This window comes from Amphiura filiformis, chromosome 4 (assembly GCF_039555335.1).
Source record: "Amphiura filiformis chromosome 4, Afil_fr2py, whole genome shotgun sequence".
NCBI lineage: Eukaryota > Metazoa > Echinodermata > Ophiuroidea > Amphilepidida > Amphiuridae > Amphiura > Amphiura filiformis.
In genome coordinates this window covers 69,587,771-69,605,166 of record NC_092631.1, presented here as the reverse complement: position 1 = coordinate 69,605,166, position 17,396 = coordinate 69,587,771, and the positions used below count along the sequence as shown (strand labels likewise).

The 17,396-nt window shown below is 40.2% G+C and overlaps 1 protein-coding gene across 1 annotated transcript; it reads right to left on the bottom strand.

Annotated features, from left to right (window-relative positions):
- Positions 1 to 269: 269 nt before the first annotated feature.
- On the bottom strand, positions 270 to 10,281 carry LOC140151304 (sulfotransferase 1C2-like). Its single transcript, XM_072173590.1, has 6 exons — positions 10,009 to 10,281; positions 9,431 to 9,666; positions 8,811 to 8,934; positions 5,144 to 5,241; positions 2,150 to 2,339; positions 270 to 1,489 (listed from the first exon to the last, which is right to left on the bottom strand). Exons 1-6 carry the CDS (start codon positions 10,148 to 10,150, stop codon positions 1,380 to 1,382), a joined length of 900 nt encoding a protein of 299 aa, XP_072029691.1. The 5' UTR covers positions 10,151 to 10,281; the 3' UTR covers positions 270 to 1,379.
- Between the last annotated feature and the right edge of the window lie 7,115 nt (positions 10,282 to 17,396).

Sequence of the window (17,396 nt, the reverse complement as noted above, 5' to 3'; positions counted from 1 at the left end):
CAGAAATAAATTCAAAATGAGTCTATATTTTTTGTCTCTTTTACATACAATTTGGTATAATTACATAACAGCAGCGGTGTCAATCCGTCTTTAAAAGTGTGGGGCATCTGCATTGCCAAATGGTGGCTGAAAAGAACAAAAGGTGGCTCACTTTTCTAAAGAAAAGGGAGACATGTCCACCAGCCGGCGGAGGGGGGTCACAACTATGTAGGGTCAAAATATCCCAGCCACACATCCTTACCCAAACAAAACATTCTTTAAACATTGAATTATTAAAATCGTTCAAAATTCTTTATTCAATGGTACGTGGTCCACAGAAATCCACATTTCATATGGTCAGCAGCCTGATGCATGGTCAACATCAGTTCATTTCATTTGATGAAATCACATTACCTATTCCAGCATTCAACATTGAACTTATGATTACACCTGTCTCTGTCAAGTTTAAGGTTCATTTCAGTAATTTCATTTTCTTACTATTTATTTGTTGTAAACTACAAAACACATGACTTCTGATGGACAGCTACACAGGTGCAGATTTCTTCATAAATTCAATTTTGTTTTCTAAATTTCTTGTTTAGTTTTATATATTACAAACAATTGCCGACCTCACATGAAAATCATAGAAACATATTATTTTTTGCAAATCAAGCAGCAGTTCTTATTTGATGTGACATCCATGTTTACATTGTAACCATTAATGGGAATAAGTTAAAGGGAAATTCCTCACCAAATTGTTAACATCAAAATGATGGACAGCTCCACAGGTGTGTGATCCGTCCTCTTCAATTTGTTTTATTGATGAAAAAATTTCTAAATTTTAAGTTGTTTTATTGGGATTTGGAGTTCAGTTGTTTGTCATGTCAATACTTAAGTTTGAGGAAAAACCAGTTTGGCATGTTACATGGATAATATTTTCATTCTGTACCTCCCAGCTCTCAGCAAATTAGCTCATTTATATATATTTCGAGCTGTGCTGTTTTTGGTTTCCCCACCAATGTATTCTTATTATGCTTGTATATAATGTATATATGGTGAAAATAAACTGAATCTGAAAATATCTGAGGACCATAAAATTATGTGATGCGATCGAGAAAAATGAGTCTGATGTCGGGAATATTAATTTTGAGATATAACCAATACTATTCAACTTCCTTCGTATTTTATTGTCCTGAGCAACACTAAAATGGCCATATCTTGTGAACTGTAAATCAAATTATGATGGGTTTTCGGCAAAATACAGCTCTGAGAATGTAATAAAATTGAAAACTGGATTTTAATTTTGATCGACATCAGACTCACTTTGCTTGATCAAATCACATATTTAGTATCCTTGAAGTATCAACTATTTTGCATTTTCATGGTGTTACTCATTCCTTCTATTCACACTCTAAAGTAAAGTCAGTATCTTTAAACGTCTCTGCCAATTTCTCATCAAAGAGTTTGCTTTGTTCCTCTGACATCTGTTCTTTCCAACTTCCTACATTACCTGAAAAAAAAAGAAAAGAAAACATTTAATTTTTGTATATTTTTTTTCAAAGAAGACCCATATCCAAGGACTTTTCTTCAAAACATAAACCCATGTCTAAGGAATTTGTGCATACCTTTTCTTCAAAACATAAACTCATGTCTAAGGATTTTGTTCATAAAATCTATCCATTTGAGCAGCACATCTTTGTATACCTCATATATGAGAGTCCCAGGCCCGTGCACGCAGGATTTTTTTTTTGGGGTGCTGATTTTGAAAAAGTGGACTTTTTTTTCAAAGGGGGGGGGGGCGATTTTGTAAAAGTGGACTTTTCCCCAAAAATTTGGACCTTTTTTGACCAAAAAAAGCTAAAAAAAATGATTTTTTTTTTTGCTACGCTCGACAAATTCTTAAATTTTGGGACTTTTTGTATACTTTTGCAAATTTGGGGAGGTGCGGTCGCACCCCCCGCACCCCCCATGCGTACGGGCCTGGAGAGTCCTCCATGTTGTACATGAAGCATTGTTAAAATAATTAAGTGCATGAAAAATGTCTAGTTTACTTTTAAAATAGGTTACTTATTAAGCTCCCCATGCAGATGACCATCTTAAGCACCCGGGTGCTAACTGTAATCATCATTGTTATTAAAACTATTTTCTTCTTATTTTTGGGATATCTTACCTTTATTGAGGAATGACAGTACTCCAAATGCTTTGGTACGGCGCATGTTACTGCCCGGTTCTGCTTCTAGCTCGTCGTAAGTCTTGCGCATAGCGTCAATTGTTGTCAATGATGTAATTTTATCTATTACCTCTTCTGACAAGTTTTTACCTAAAAATTCAGCCACCTGCTTTACCATACCTCTGTGGTTCTGAAAGCAAAGAAGGAATATCCAAATAAAATTTCATGCATGTATTGAAATAAGTTAAACAATTAATACTTTTAGCATACGAAATGTAAATTTTGCTGTGAAATTTAGCAGAAATACATAAGATGTTGCTCAAGTTAGATATTTTATTTGAGGGTATTAATTGTCATTATTATCTTGAGCTGAAAGTAAGCTTTCAAAAATCCTCTTCTTCTGCAGTAACATGTGACAGATGTTTCTCATTTTCATTGCAATCTTGCTATCTACTGCTGATAGAGGCATGGATGACATAACGGTATTGCTATCTACTGCTGATAGAGGCATGGATGACATACTAGTATTGCTATCTACTGCTGATAGAGGCATGGATGACATAACGGTATTGCTATCTACTGCTGATAGAGGTATAGATGACATACTAGTATTGCTATCTACTGCTGATAGAGGCATGGATGACATAACGGTATTGCTATCTACTGCTGATAGAGGCATGGATGACATAATGGTATTGCTATCTACTGCTGATGGAGGCATGGATGACATACTAGTATTGCTATCTACTGCTGATAGAGGCATGGATGACATAACGGTATTGCTATCTACTGCTGATAGAGGCATGGATGACATAATGGTATTGCTATCTACTGCTGATAGAGGCATGGATGACATACTAGTATTACTATCTACTGCTGATTGAGGCATGGGTGACATACTAGTATTACTATCTACTGCTGATAGAGGCATGGATGACATAATGGTATTGCTATCTACTGCTGATAGAGGCATGGATGACATACTAGTATTGCTATCTACTGCTGATAGAGGCATGGACGACATACTAGTATTACTATCTACTGCTGATAGAGGCATGGATGACATAATGGTATTGCTATCTACTGCTGATAGAGGCATGGATGACATACTAGTATTGCTATCTACTGCTGATAGAGGCATGGATGACATAATGGTATTGCTATCTACTGCTGATAGAGACATGGATGACATACTAGTATTGCTATCTACTGCTGATAGAGGCATGGATGACATACTAGTATTACTATCTACTGCTGATAGAGGCATGGATGACATACTAGTATTACTATCTACTGCTGATAGAGGCATGGATGACATAATGGTATTGCTATCTACTGCTGATAGAGGCATGGATGACATACTAGTATTGCTATCTACTGCTGATAGAGGCATGGATGACATACTAGTATTACTATCTACTGCTGATAGAGGCATGGATGACATAATGGTATTGCTATCTACTGCTGATAGAGGCATGGATGACATACTAGTATTACTATCTACTGCTGATAGAGGCATGGATGACATAATGGTATTGCTATCTACTGCTGATAGAGACATGGATGACATACTAGTATTGCTATCTCACTGCTGATAGAGGCATGGATGACATACTAGTATTACTATCTACTGCTGATAGAGGCATGAATGACATACTAGTATTACTATCTACTGCTGATAGAGGCATGGATGACATAATGGTATTGCTATCTACTGCTGATAGAGGCATGGATGACATACTAGTATTGCTATCTACTGCTGATAGAGGCATGGATGACATACTAGTATTGCTATCTACTGCTGATAGAGGCATGGATGACATAATGGTATTGCTATCTACTGCTGATAAAGGCATGTATGACATACTAGTCTACTGCTGATAGAGGCATGGATGACATAATGGTATTGCTATCTATACTGCTGATAGAGGCATGGATAACATTATGGCATTGCTATCTACTACTGACAGAGGCATGGATGACATACTAGTGTTGCTATCTACTGCTGATAGTGGCATGGATGACATACTGGTATTGCTATCTACTACTGATAGAGTCATGGATGACATAATGGTATTGCTATCTACTGCTGATAGAGACATGGATGACATACTAGTATTGCTATCTAATGCTGATAGAGGCATGGATGACATACTAGTATTACTATCTACTGCTGATAGAGGCATGAATGACATACTAGTATTACTATCTACTGCTGATAGAGGCATGGATGACATAATGGTATTGATATCTACTGCTGATAGAGGCATGGATGACATACTAGTATTGCTATCTACTGCTGATAGAGGCATGGATGACATACTAGTATTGCTATCTACTGCTGATAGAGGCATGGATGACATAATGGTATTTCTATCTACTGCTGATAAAGGCATGTATGACATACTAGTCTACTGCTGATAGAGGCATGGATGACATAATGGTATTGCTATCTATACTGCTGATAGAGGCATGGATAACATTATGGCATTGCTATCTACTACTGACAGAGGCATGGATGACATACTAGTGTTGCTATCTACTGCTGATAGTGGCATGGATGACATACTGGTATTGCTATCTACTACTGATAGAGTCATGGATGACATAATGGTATTGCTATCTACTGCTGATAGAGGCATGGATGACAATACTAGTATTGCTATCTAATGCTGATAGAGGCATGGATGACATGGTATTGCTACCTACTGCTGATCATGCTGATAGAGGCATGGGTGACATACTAGTATTGCTATCTACTACTAATATTGGCATGAATGAGATAATTTAACATTGCAATCTACTGCTAATAGAGACATTGATGTCAAAAAGCACATACTCGTTTAGAGGTATATATACTTGTCGATTGAATTCTATGGTATTACTTGTTCAGATGCCAATTTACACAAAAAGAAAATAATGATAATATCATTATATAAAAAATACAAGTTGAAATTCAAGTAGTTCCCCATGTTTTCAGTAGTCACAACTTACCTTCTTGAGGTCTTCATACTTGATAAATAAAAAGTTTTCCCTGCCTTTACATTGTGTCCAATACTCGTATACATGTGTAAACCAGTCCCCACCAATCACTGCATCAAAATAACAACAACAACAAAACAGCATTTCAACAACACAAATACAAATAAAGAAACAAAATGACCACTCACTGGTCATCTGTACCATTTCGACTGGACACATCACCACATATCAACCACTAAATACCAAATGCTGGTTAACCCACATCACCCTCACCTGACCCTTTTCTACTGGAGCCGTTACCGTGTATTACCTGGCATCATCCCGCATTACCTCATATCACCTGTCACCCCTTTAATCAGTAAAAACACAGGCAGAAAAAGTTGATGGTGAGGTTCACCCGCATCACTCCTCACCTGATCAGATTCTACTGGAGCAGTCACCCTGCATTACTTGAAATTACTTCACATCACCCCTCACCTGATCTATTTCTACTGGAGCTGTCACCCTGCATTACCTCACATCAACCCTCACCTGATCTGTTTCTACTGGAGCTCTCACCCTGCATTACCTCGCATCACCCCTCACCCGATCTGTTTCTATTGGAACTGTCACCCTGCATTACCTCACATCACCCCCTACCTGATCTGTGTCTACTGAAGCTATCACCCTGTATTACCTCACATCACCCCTCACCTGATCTGTTTCTACTGAGCTGTCACCCTGCATCCGACCTCACATCTCCCTCACCTGATCTGTTTCTACTGGAGCTGTCACCCTGCATTACCTCGCACCAACCTTCACCTGATCTGTTTCTACTGGAGCTGTCACCCTGCATTACCTCGCATCACCCCTCACCTGATCTGTTTCTACTGGAGCTATCACCCTGCATTACCTCACATCACCCCTCACCTGATCTGTTTCTACTGGAGCTGTCACCCTGCATTACCTCACATCTCCCTCACCTGATCTGTTTCTACTGGAGCTGTCACCCTGCATTACCTCGCACCAACCTTCACCTGATCTGTTTCTACTGGAGCTGTCACCCTGCATTACCTCACATCAACCCTCACCTGATCTGTTTCTACTGGAGCTGTCACCCTGTATTACCTCACATCACCCCTCACCTGATCTGTTTCTACTGGAGCTGTCACCCTGCATTACCTCGCACCAACCTTCACCTGATCTGTTTCTACTGGAGCTGTCACCCTGCATTACCTCACATCAACCCTCACTTGATCTGTTTCTACTGGAGCTGTCACCCTGCTTTACCTCACATCACCCCTCACCTGATCTGTTTCTACTGGAGCTGTCACCCTGTATTACCTCACATCACCCCTCACCTGATCTGTTTCTACTGAGCTGTCACCTTGCATTATCTCACATCACCCCTCACCCGATTTGTTTCTACTGGAGCTGTCACCCTGCATCACCTCGCATCAACCCTCACTTGATCTGTTTCTACTGGAGCTGTCACCCTGTATTACCTCGCATCAACCCTCACCTGATCTGTTTCTACTGGAGCTGTCACCCTGTATTACCTCACATCACCCCTCACCTGATCTGTTTCTCCTGGAGCTGTCACCCTGCATTACCTCACATCACCCCTCACCCGATTTGTTTCTACTGGAGCTGTCACCCTGCATCACCTCGCATCAACCCTCACTTGATCTGTTTCTACTGGAGCTGTCACCCTGTATTACCTCGCATCAACCCTCACTTGATCTGTTTCTACTGGAGCTGTCACCCTGTATTACCTTGCATCAACCCTCACCTGATCTGTTTCTACTGGAGCTGTCACCCTGTATTACCTCACATCACCCCTCACCTGATCTGTTTCTCCTGGAGCTGTCACCCTGTATTACCTCGCATCAACCCTCACCTGATCTGTTTCTACTGGAGCTGTCACCCTGTATTACCTCACATCAACCCTCACCTGATCTGTTTCTACTGGAGCTGTCACCCTGTATTACCTCACATCACCCCTCACCTGATCTGTTTCTACTGGAGCTGTCACCCTGTATTACCTCACATCACCCCTCACCTGATCTGTTTCTCCTGGAGCTGTCACCCTGTATTACCTCGCATCAACCCTCACTTGATCTGTTTCTACTGGAGCTGTCACCCTGCATTACCTCACATCACCCCTCACCTGATCTGTTTCTACTGGAGCTGTCACCCTGTATTACCTCACATCACCCCTCACCTGATCTGTTTCTACTGGAGCTGTCACCCTGTATTACCTCACATCACCCCTCACCTGATCTGTTTCTACTGGAGCTGTCCCTCTGCATCCGACCTCACATCTCACCTCACCTGATCTGTTTCTACTGGAGCTGTCACCCTGCATTATCTCACATCAACCCTCACCTGATCTATTTCTACTGGAGCTGTCACCCACATTACCTCACATCACCCCTCACCTGATCTGTTTCTACTGGAGCTGTCACCCTGCATTACCTCACATCACCCCTCACCTGATCTGTTTCTACTGGAGCTGTCACCCTGCATTACCTCACATCACCCCTCACCCGATCTGTTTCTACTGGAGATGTTACCCTGCATTATCATGCATCACCCCTCACCTGAGCTGTGTCTACTGGAGCTGTCACCCTGCATTACCTTGCATCAACCCTCACCCGATCTGTTTCTACTGGAGCTGTTACCCTGCATTATCATGCATCACCCCTCACCTGATCTGTTTCTACTGGAGCTGTCACCCTGCATTACCTCGCATCAACCCTCACCTGATCTGTTTCTACTGGAGCCGTCACCCTGCATCACCTCGCATCAATCCTCACCCGATCTGTTTCTACTGGAGCTGTCACCCTGCATTACCTCACATCAACCCTCACCCGATCTGTTTCTACTGGAGCTGTCACCCTGCATTACCTCGCATCAACCCTCACCCGATCTGTTTCTACTGGAGCTGTCACCCTGCATTACCTCACATCAACCCTCACCCGATCTGTTTCTACTGGAGCTGTCACCCTGCATTACCTCGCACCAACCTTCATGTGATCTGTTTCTACTGGAGCTGTCACCCTGCATTAACTCGCATCACCCCTCACCTGATCTGTTTCTACTGGAGCTGTCAGTCACCCTGCATCACCTTGCATCAACCCTCACCTGATCTGTTTCTACTGGAGCGGTCACCCTGCATTACCTCACATTACCCCTCACCTGATTTGTTTCTACTGGAGCTGTCACCCTGCATTACCTCGCATCACCCCTCACCTGATCTGTTTCTACTGGAGCTATCACCCTGCATTACCTCACATCACCCCTCACCCGATCTGTTTCTACTGGAGCTGTCACCCTGCATTACCTCACATCACCCCTCACCCGATCTGTTTCTACTGGAGCCATCCCCCTGCATCACCTCGCATCACCCCTCACCTGATCTGTTTCTACTAGAGCTGTCACCCTGCATTACCTCGCATCACCCCTCACCTGATCTGTTTCTACTGGAGCTGTCACCCTGCATTACCTCGCATTACCCTGTACTACCTCACATCAACTGTCACCACTTAGCTCAGTAGAAACACACTGTTTTGCAACTCTTGTGGTTTCTTCATCCTCCTCTTCATTTGATTTTATTTGCTCTTGTTTTGTCTTTCTTCTTGAAGCATCATCCTCTTCTTCTTCATACTGAATAATTGTTTTCTAACTATTCACCTACTTTCCTTGGCTGTGAAGAACTTGACAAAATTACTCCAGTCTCTTTGCTCCTCTGGCAAAATAGCGTACATGAAGTGGTACATGCTGCATACGACATCTTTTGGGTTTCGTGCCACATATAAAACCTGCCATCAAAGTGATAAAAAAAAAGTCAACAACTACCAACAAAACATACCAAGAAGAAAAATCAAATCATCTAGTTTTTTCTAAATTTCAACTGTGGAGTTGTGTTTTAAGGTAACTTAGTATGCTACATGCATAATTTGTCCGGGGGTGGTTCTTAGTGAAAACGAGAGAACAGGAAAGTGCGGCAGATGCGGTGTTAATTTTCCATCACTAGTTTGGTTATTCCTTCATGTAATTTTACACAAAATTAGGGTTAGGGTTAGGGTTAAGGTTAGGGTTAGTTTAGGGGTAGGATTAGGGTTAGGATTAGGGTTAGGATTAGGGTTAGGATTAGGGTTAGAGTTAGGATTAGCTTACACGAAATAATTACATGAAGGATCGACCACTAGACTCAGAATGCTTTTTCAGCCATTTTGTTTTATTGATGGCACTCAATTTCATTTGGTTTAAGAAAAGGTGCTTTTCAACAACAACAACAACTTTTCTTTTTCTTACCTTTGCTTTCTTTTCCCATATTTGTGGCGGCAAGAATCGGAGCATGAGATGCGAGTTCATCACTCGGGGAGACTCCCACTCTTCCATGTACTTGTGACCAGGCTTTGCTGTTTGTACTTCTGAAGGCCCTGCACATTGAGTATGCTCCAGACCTTGTTCCATCATGTTGCGTTTGATCTTACTCAACTCGCCATTTGCCAATAATAAATATACTATCTCCATCAACCAATGAGTACCTACCAAGCAACAGGAAAATCAAGTAACAAAATTATAAACTCAATGGCTATTATATGTTTCCCTATATTACATAACAATGCATGGGCATTTGGGCTTTTCCCTGGTTTCTGATGGGTCCTGCAAAGAACACACAGCTATATGAAGTTCCAAATCTGGTGGGAGGAATTATATTTTTTGAAGGTGATTTGCAGCTCGCAAGGCTAATTGTTTGGGCTAAATAGGAGACCCATATCTAAGGATTTTGTTGTTGTTCAAAACATAGACCCATGTCTAGGGATTCCTTGTGAAAAACCTACCCCAGTATTGGAACTATACCTATGTTATCAGTATGGTACACCTACCAGACTTTGGAAATGTTACGATAAATACATCATCCTCACGCACTTCAAAGGTTTTCATGTCTACCAGTGTAGATGGGGGTGTCGTCCAGAATACACGAATACCATCAATGACTGCATAATCATTTTGAAATGTGCCCGCCATGTTGAATCTATATACTACTGTTAATACAATACAGAACTACAGTGGTTGAATGCATATGACACAACCCAATATCGCAGTACTAATGCACAATGTATTATGCATTAGTCAGTGGTAAAGGTTGAGTGAACTTGGAGGCTATACACGTACTGCTCTTGGTTCGCTGTCAGGTCTAGCATTAAATTTGCCAGTGTTACCATGGTTACAGAGTTTGACAGACCTGTGTGTTTGCAACTTAAAAATAATGCATGGACCATGGTTGATGTCAGCCTCATGCAGGCCCGTAGCCAAAGGGGGTGCCGGGGAGGCGGCACGTGGGGCACTCACATAAATGGTCTGTGCACATGCGTGACCAACAAAACAAGTAAGGTGTGATTTTAAACGCAAAGCAAGTTACACGTGTGACACATTTAGGGTCTAAAACACTGATTTTCAAGAATAAGGGTAGTTTTCTGTAACTGAACAACTTGTTCAGGGTACCTTTTCAAATTTTTGGTAGATTATGAGTCCAAAAAGGGTACATTTTTATCCATTTTACTAGCCAAAAACTCATTTGGGGTAAATTCTATTTTAAATTACCTTATTTAGGGGCTTAATTTGCTGGTAGGGTCAAACTCGTTTAGGAGGTGTTTCAAAAAAATTTGGTCGCGCATGTGTACACTATCATACTTGAGTATCCCTTGGGAGGGGATACAAGAGGCGATGTGCCCCTCCGGCCAAAAAAAAGCCAATTTTCCGTGCTCGCTATGAATAAATTCAAAGGTTTGTGACAAACCCAGTTCCATCCCGGTTGTGACCATGACAGGGTCTGTTATATTTCTCATAGCACAGTCACTCACTACATGTATTGGAACAGAGAAATAAGATATCTTTTCCTCATCTTCTCTGATTGAAATAATACCATAAAGATTTGCCTAATGGCACACATGGGCTCCTTTGACAGAACTGGAATTTTAGGCAAAAACTAAAAGTGCTTTTCCATAAAAATCCCACCAGACCCTAAATTCTTGTTGGGATTTCTATGTAAAATTTAATATCGGATGGGAAAGGAGCCAGTGTGCTCTATTGGGTAAATTTTTACAATTAAAGCCATAATGTGTGATTTGCTTCATAGCGACGCCCTCAATTTTTTACTTTTTGCATAATTATAATGCCCAGTGGTATACTAAAATACCACGTAAAAGACTAAGCCTGAAGTGCTTTAATAACAGTAAAATTTAACTTTTGTAATAAAACCGGTCGACCGGTTTTATTCAGAGTTAAACAAGCGAGTGCTTGCTAACATGTACCGTGGATGTCAGCTTGTATGTACACACATCGAGCGCAATGCTCCGTGCAGTTACATGTAATACGATTGGCGAGCGTAGTACACGCATTGTAGGCGTTGGAATGAAATCGTAATTTTCTTCGTTATACCTCATTTGTTTGGCTCGAAATTAAAAGGGGATAATATGATCAGTGAAAACAAACAAAAAATAAGAATCTATTCTTTATGCCAATCACACATTATTGCTTTAATTTTTGATTTCTTGGTTCTAGATTAGGGTTACAAATAAGTCATAAATTTCTAAAGATAGTTATCAAGTTCAATATCTGATTATATATTAATGTAAAATTTTTCTATTCATATTAAACGATATCATATCATCGTCAGGTTTGCCAGTGCCCCAGTCTACATTGTCCAAATGAATGTGCTCATTGCAACATACACGTTACTGTTTGGTTTAATAGCAGGGAAGCCATTTTAGCATCAATTAAGCCACCTGTCTATGGTAGTAAGCATTAAATTTGTGATCTCAGTGTGTCTTGTTAAAATGTTATACAATTGTATGATACCACACAGTGCATTGCACCATTAGATTTGGAATAATGCGATGCTATCCCACAATGCACCTGTAATTCTGGTTCTTAATTATATTTGATTGAGGTGATTGTAGTATGACATGAGAAGCATGAGGAGTTAATAAGGGGCGGTGCAATAATTATGAGCCGGGGGTAAAATTGGGGGACAAGAAATTTTTGGCAAGTCGAAAGGGGGGGTAAGCAATTTTTGGCCATCCGAGAGGGGGGGGGCAAGCAATTTTTGGCACACATTCATGGGGTGCCTTTTAAATAAAACGCTCTGAAAAGGCTTAGGAAAACAGTACGGAAACGCTTTAATAATATGCAAATTTTCCTGCTCCCTGCGCTCGCAACATATATATAGACCATTTAAGGTTTGCAAATTGGGATCCCAAAAATCTGGCATGCGTAAAGGGGAGGGTAAAGATTTTTTGGTGGGCCGAGGGGGGGGCAAGCGATTTTTGGCGGGCCGAGGGGGGGCAAGCGATTTTTGGCGAGCAGGCTGGAAATGTTATCCCCCCCGGCTCATAATTATTGCACAGCCCCTAATGAAGGTGACGCTGATAAAAATTAATGCTCCGTACATCCTGGGTTGTTTTCATCAAACTTTGCAATTGCATTTTGAAAAGTAACAACTTGCATCTTACTATATTTCCATAACTTGACATGATTTTCAATGGGTATAGGGCATTTTCTTCCATAGACTACCAAAAGTGCTAATTTGTTCCAAACCAAAAGACAGGGAATTATCAAGTTTATATACCCCGGAATCTTATTGTAGAAATTCCTATTTTTAAGCGTATGGTTTAAACATGAAAACTTTCACTGGTACAGAGTAGGCCTATAGAGTAACTAAATTGCTATAAAATAATGCAAATATGCTTTTACTTGTACAAACATGTATGCGCATATTCTTTCACAGGCTCGCCATCTTCAAGACGCAGTATATGGCCGAGAAATTTGAGTTGATGAATCTTGACTCTGGCAACCAGTGGAGTGGTGTTGGTCAGGTTGTAGATGGTTTCATTTGGAATCCGATCCACACGCTTGATGTTTAACATGACTCTGTAGCACGATGTTGCAAATGCATTGATCTTGTTTTCCATGTCCTTGGTGATTACCCATGACTCGCACCCGTACAGAAAGACAGTAACACACGTTGTCTGAAACAGCTTGATTTTTGTTTCGATTGGCAGGGACGGGCTTCTCCAAAGGCGTTCCAGTTTCCAGAAAGCTGCCCAGGCTAGGGCATGGGTCTCCATTTCCCCAACTGTTCAAAAATATTTGGTATTAAATAAGCAAATCCCGAATTTTCACCTGACTGGATGAATTTCCCCCGACTTGCCAGCAATATGGCTGTGGTCCTAGCTGGCCCCGCTTTGTGCATGCCACTGTTATAAAGCATTATGGGATATTAACTAACTTTCCCACCTACCCCCATTGGTGCTCATTACTACTTATACTACATTGAAAACATCCCACCATGCTTAGTACATCTCAAATGATCTGATCTTTGCCGACAACTGTTTAATTTTTTTGACCGCAAACTGTTATTACTAACTCTCTGCTGACGCACCATTCATGTATCTCTAATAATGCAGACGATTAATACTTTTTTCAATATTTTCAGAATTCCACATTATTAATATGAATGCATTATAAAACTAAAGTAGTATATGACATAGCTTACTTCCAATCTACTAACAAATTTGGGAAATAACCAAACCTGATACCATTTAATTCAAATCTGTTCATATGATAACCTCAATTTTACTGAATATCTTCCTCCAAATCAGTGAAGAGTAAGATAAATTTCATCTAGAGTATGTTCAGCTCGTAAGGTGGGAAATGTTAGACCCACGTTATGAGTGCTATTAGTTGACCTGTCTGGTCTTCAATGTGTGTGTTAAAGAAAGAAGACAAAATATAGGACTTGAATTAATAATTTGTGATGCTTCTGGCAAGATGTCAGAAGAAAATTCTCAAAATAAAAGCATTTTGATATTAATCCGCGATGTTATAAGGCCCGCAGATTACGAGCTGATCAAAGTATAGAACCATTATATCAATACTGTACATGCTAGTCCTTTGAATGAATTTCAATCAAATTAAAAATATTTTTAGACTCTGGAAAATGACATAGGCTGTAGCATAGCCATAGAGAGGGCTAAAAACTTGCATGCATGGACCTACTCCACAAGCAATCTTTTAAATAACCAAACAGCCACCTTTGGGGAACATTCTGACACTGTCCCCTGTCCAGCAGAGTCACCCCATGTACACTTAACTAAGCATGCATGCAATGTCTCATTCAAGTCCACAGTTCATACATATTATGAGTAAATAGATATGGAATTTTGAACTTTGCAGCTGTTGATGAAGTTACTCATTGCATCATACCCTTGTGTATACGTTCAAATATAGTAATATTAAAGACTGGGAACTCTAGTGATGAGTATGTATCTATTTTGCAACTCAACAAGATATTATATCTATTGCTATATTTTGCTCCCAAGTATAAAATGCAGTATATGTCTTGTTATCTACTTTCACATACTGTCTTTTGGCTGCATTATTTTGCCCCTGTATTCTGATTATATCCAGGGTCCTCACTCTAAAGTTATTTGTTACAAATTATTCAGTGTAAAAAATTGTGCGGAATTTGACACCACGTTTGCTTGCATTTAATCGGACACACCATGACGAATTGAACTACGGTAATGATTAGAATTAGATTAGTTACAAGTTTCTCACTTTGGGGTGGATGTTTTTCCCACACCAAGCAAAGTATTTTTGTCTTTATCTGATAAAACACATATGGTGCAGATGAGTTCCAAGAAGTTTCATAGTATGCTAATTTGTTCATACCCTGCAATGGCTGCAGGTTTATATTGAGGCTTTAGAGCCCAAATCTGCAGGAGAAAAATGTTGCACCCTTGCTCAAATCAAATCAATTGTGTGCCATACCGATAGCATGCTAAAATAAATAAATAATAAATTTTGGATTTATAAAGCGCCTTTCTCCAGATCTTAGAGGACTCAAAGCGCTGTAATTTCGCTGCAATGGTGAATCATCACAATCAGGTCGCATCAACTAGGCCAGTTGCTGCCGAACGGCGCACACCTATACGCATTTAGATTGTAATTAACATCCACCAATTATCTGTGCAGCTCCCCAAATTCCATTGGGTGAAGGAAGTTTTGATAACCAAACAACTAATCACCGATTTTTATGATACAGGAGGAAACCGGAGATCCTGGAGAAAACCTGTGAGAGCGAGCATGGACCGGGATAAATCAAGTGCACATGAGTCCTTGGGCCGCGCCGGGGCTTGAACCCGGGACCTCAGTGGTGAAACAAGTCTGAAAATGAGTAAAACAAGTCTTGTCATGTCGTATTTGAAATACAGATTCCACTCTGTATTCCTCCCCAATCTATCAATGTTCGAAGGTCTCACAGACCTGTTTTCAACATGGCTTTGTCCAATATTGAATTGGGGGAGTGAGGGCAGAGATTCACCAAAAGACATGTACAGTGTGTCAACATTTTTTTTTATGATGGAAGAACTGATTAAGGATATTACAATTGGTCCACTATTTTTGCATGGACTTGAACATGATCACTGTGCCAAAGATATCTATGTTCTGTGTTTAAAAATGATATTAAGCATATCATGGCCATTATTGATTAGATTGCAGTCTAATATTCCACAAGGGTGGATTTTAAATGGAATAGCACAAAGTGAGGAATCATTTTTGAAAATCTAAACTTCACAGAATTCAAGCTACTTGCAGGTTCCGCCATTATGCACTATATGCGGGAGAGCCTCGAACTGGCAGCATACATGAATGGGAATTGAACTAGTCATAACGTTCTGTGTAAGGTTACATAATTCTTCCTTTCATGTATGCTGCCAGTTCGAGGCTCTCCCTTTATAGTGCATAATGGCGGAACCGTGCAAGTAGCGAATAGTCACACACCTGGGCATACTTCCTATAATTAATATTCATATCAGAAACCAATGATCAAAATGAATGGACATTGAGGAACAGGACCTTCAGAAATGTGCAGTCATGCATAAGAGTAATGCCACTGGTGAGCTTTGAAAGGATTCTATCTATGAGTAATTACTAATATGATTTTTGTGATCACTCAATTGCCAAACTAGGCACGTGGCTGTGGAATCATATCAGGTCATAGCCTATAGGCAACCGATACTGAAAGTCAAGAAATTTAAACAAATAAAGTTGATAAATGAACACCCTCCATGGGTAATATTATCCAGCCATTATACCTGGATCCAAATTGTCTTGGACACATCACAAACAGTTTAATACTGTCATGTACACTAGATAGTTCCAACATGGGGCAAAACAAATTGCGTTGCCCTCTACAACCGATTCAAATTTTAACTACTAAATTCAGAAGCAACAATTTGTTTTGGTAAATAAATGAGGATAAAAAGGCCTTATTTTCCAGGACTCCTATTCCTGGAACCGAGTCCCGAGTCCCAACTGCCTGAGTCTGTGTCCTGCACATCCGAGTCCGAGTCCTTTGAGTCTGGACTTGAGTCAGAGTCCTGGACTCGAGTCCTCCAGCACTGCTTCAAGTGCTGTAGTTTTGATAAAATCCAAGATTTTGAAAAGCGTAGGAACCATTGTTTTATTATTGCATTGGAAATATTAGTAAAACGCATACATAACACGTCAGTACGTTAATGGCATCTGGGACAGTCATGAGCACATTAAAGGACCAGGCGTAGCACAACCGACTGAGTAATACGAAGAGGCAACATCGGAGCTGGTAGTAAATTCCAATTTTCGTTGCTTTACCTCAGTTGTTTGGCTCAAAATTAAAAGGGGACATATCTGACAGTAAAAGCTAACATTTTATGGAAAAATACTGATCTATTTTTTATGGAAATGTTACAATATGGCTTTAATATGATCACATTTTAACGCATAGAAACTTGTTGCATCCATAAAAAACTTTTCAAGATATCAGTTTTTTGTAAAAGAATTTGAGAACTTTTCTCCATGAACACATAATATTCCCATGAGATATGACCAGGATGTATTTAATTGGTGCATAAATTGGGCATCCCAAAAATTAGTTAACTACATGTATTTGGTATTTTGCCCTGTAAAATTTGGCTCAAGCCACCAAAAATTGAAAATGAAAACAGTAGGGGCCCAAATGGCCTGCGGGGAATTAGAGCCTATTACCATTCCTGGTAATTATGAACACCAAGGAAGTGACCCTATCTTAACATGCTTAAGGGATGTTTACAGGTTGGCAACAAATTATGATATCACCTGGCCAGGTCAATAATTAGTCAATTTCTGTGCCTCAAATAAGGAATTCCCTGTCTTGAGAATATGTAGCCCATACCCACCCTTCCTTCGT

What these genes read in the sequence shown, in the direction of transcription:
- LOC140151304 (XM_072173590.1), bottom strand. Translation starts at nt 10,150, where the DNA reads ATGGCGGGCACATTTCAAAATGATTATGCAGTCATTGATGGTATTCGT. An exon ending in GTTCTTCACAGCCAAGGAAA is followed by an intron (nt 5,242 to 8,810) that starts GTAGGTGAATAG and finishes ATTTTGATGCAG; the next exon opens with TGATTGGTGGGGACTGGTTT. An exon ending in ACTGTCATTCCTCAATAAAG is followed by an intron (nt 1,490 to 2,149) that starts GTAAGATATCCC and finishes TTTTTTTTTCAG; the next exon opens with GTAATGTAGGAAGTTGGAAA.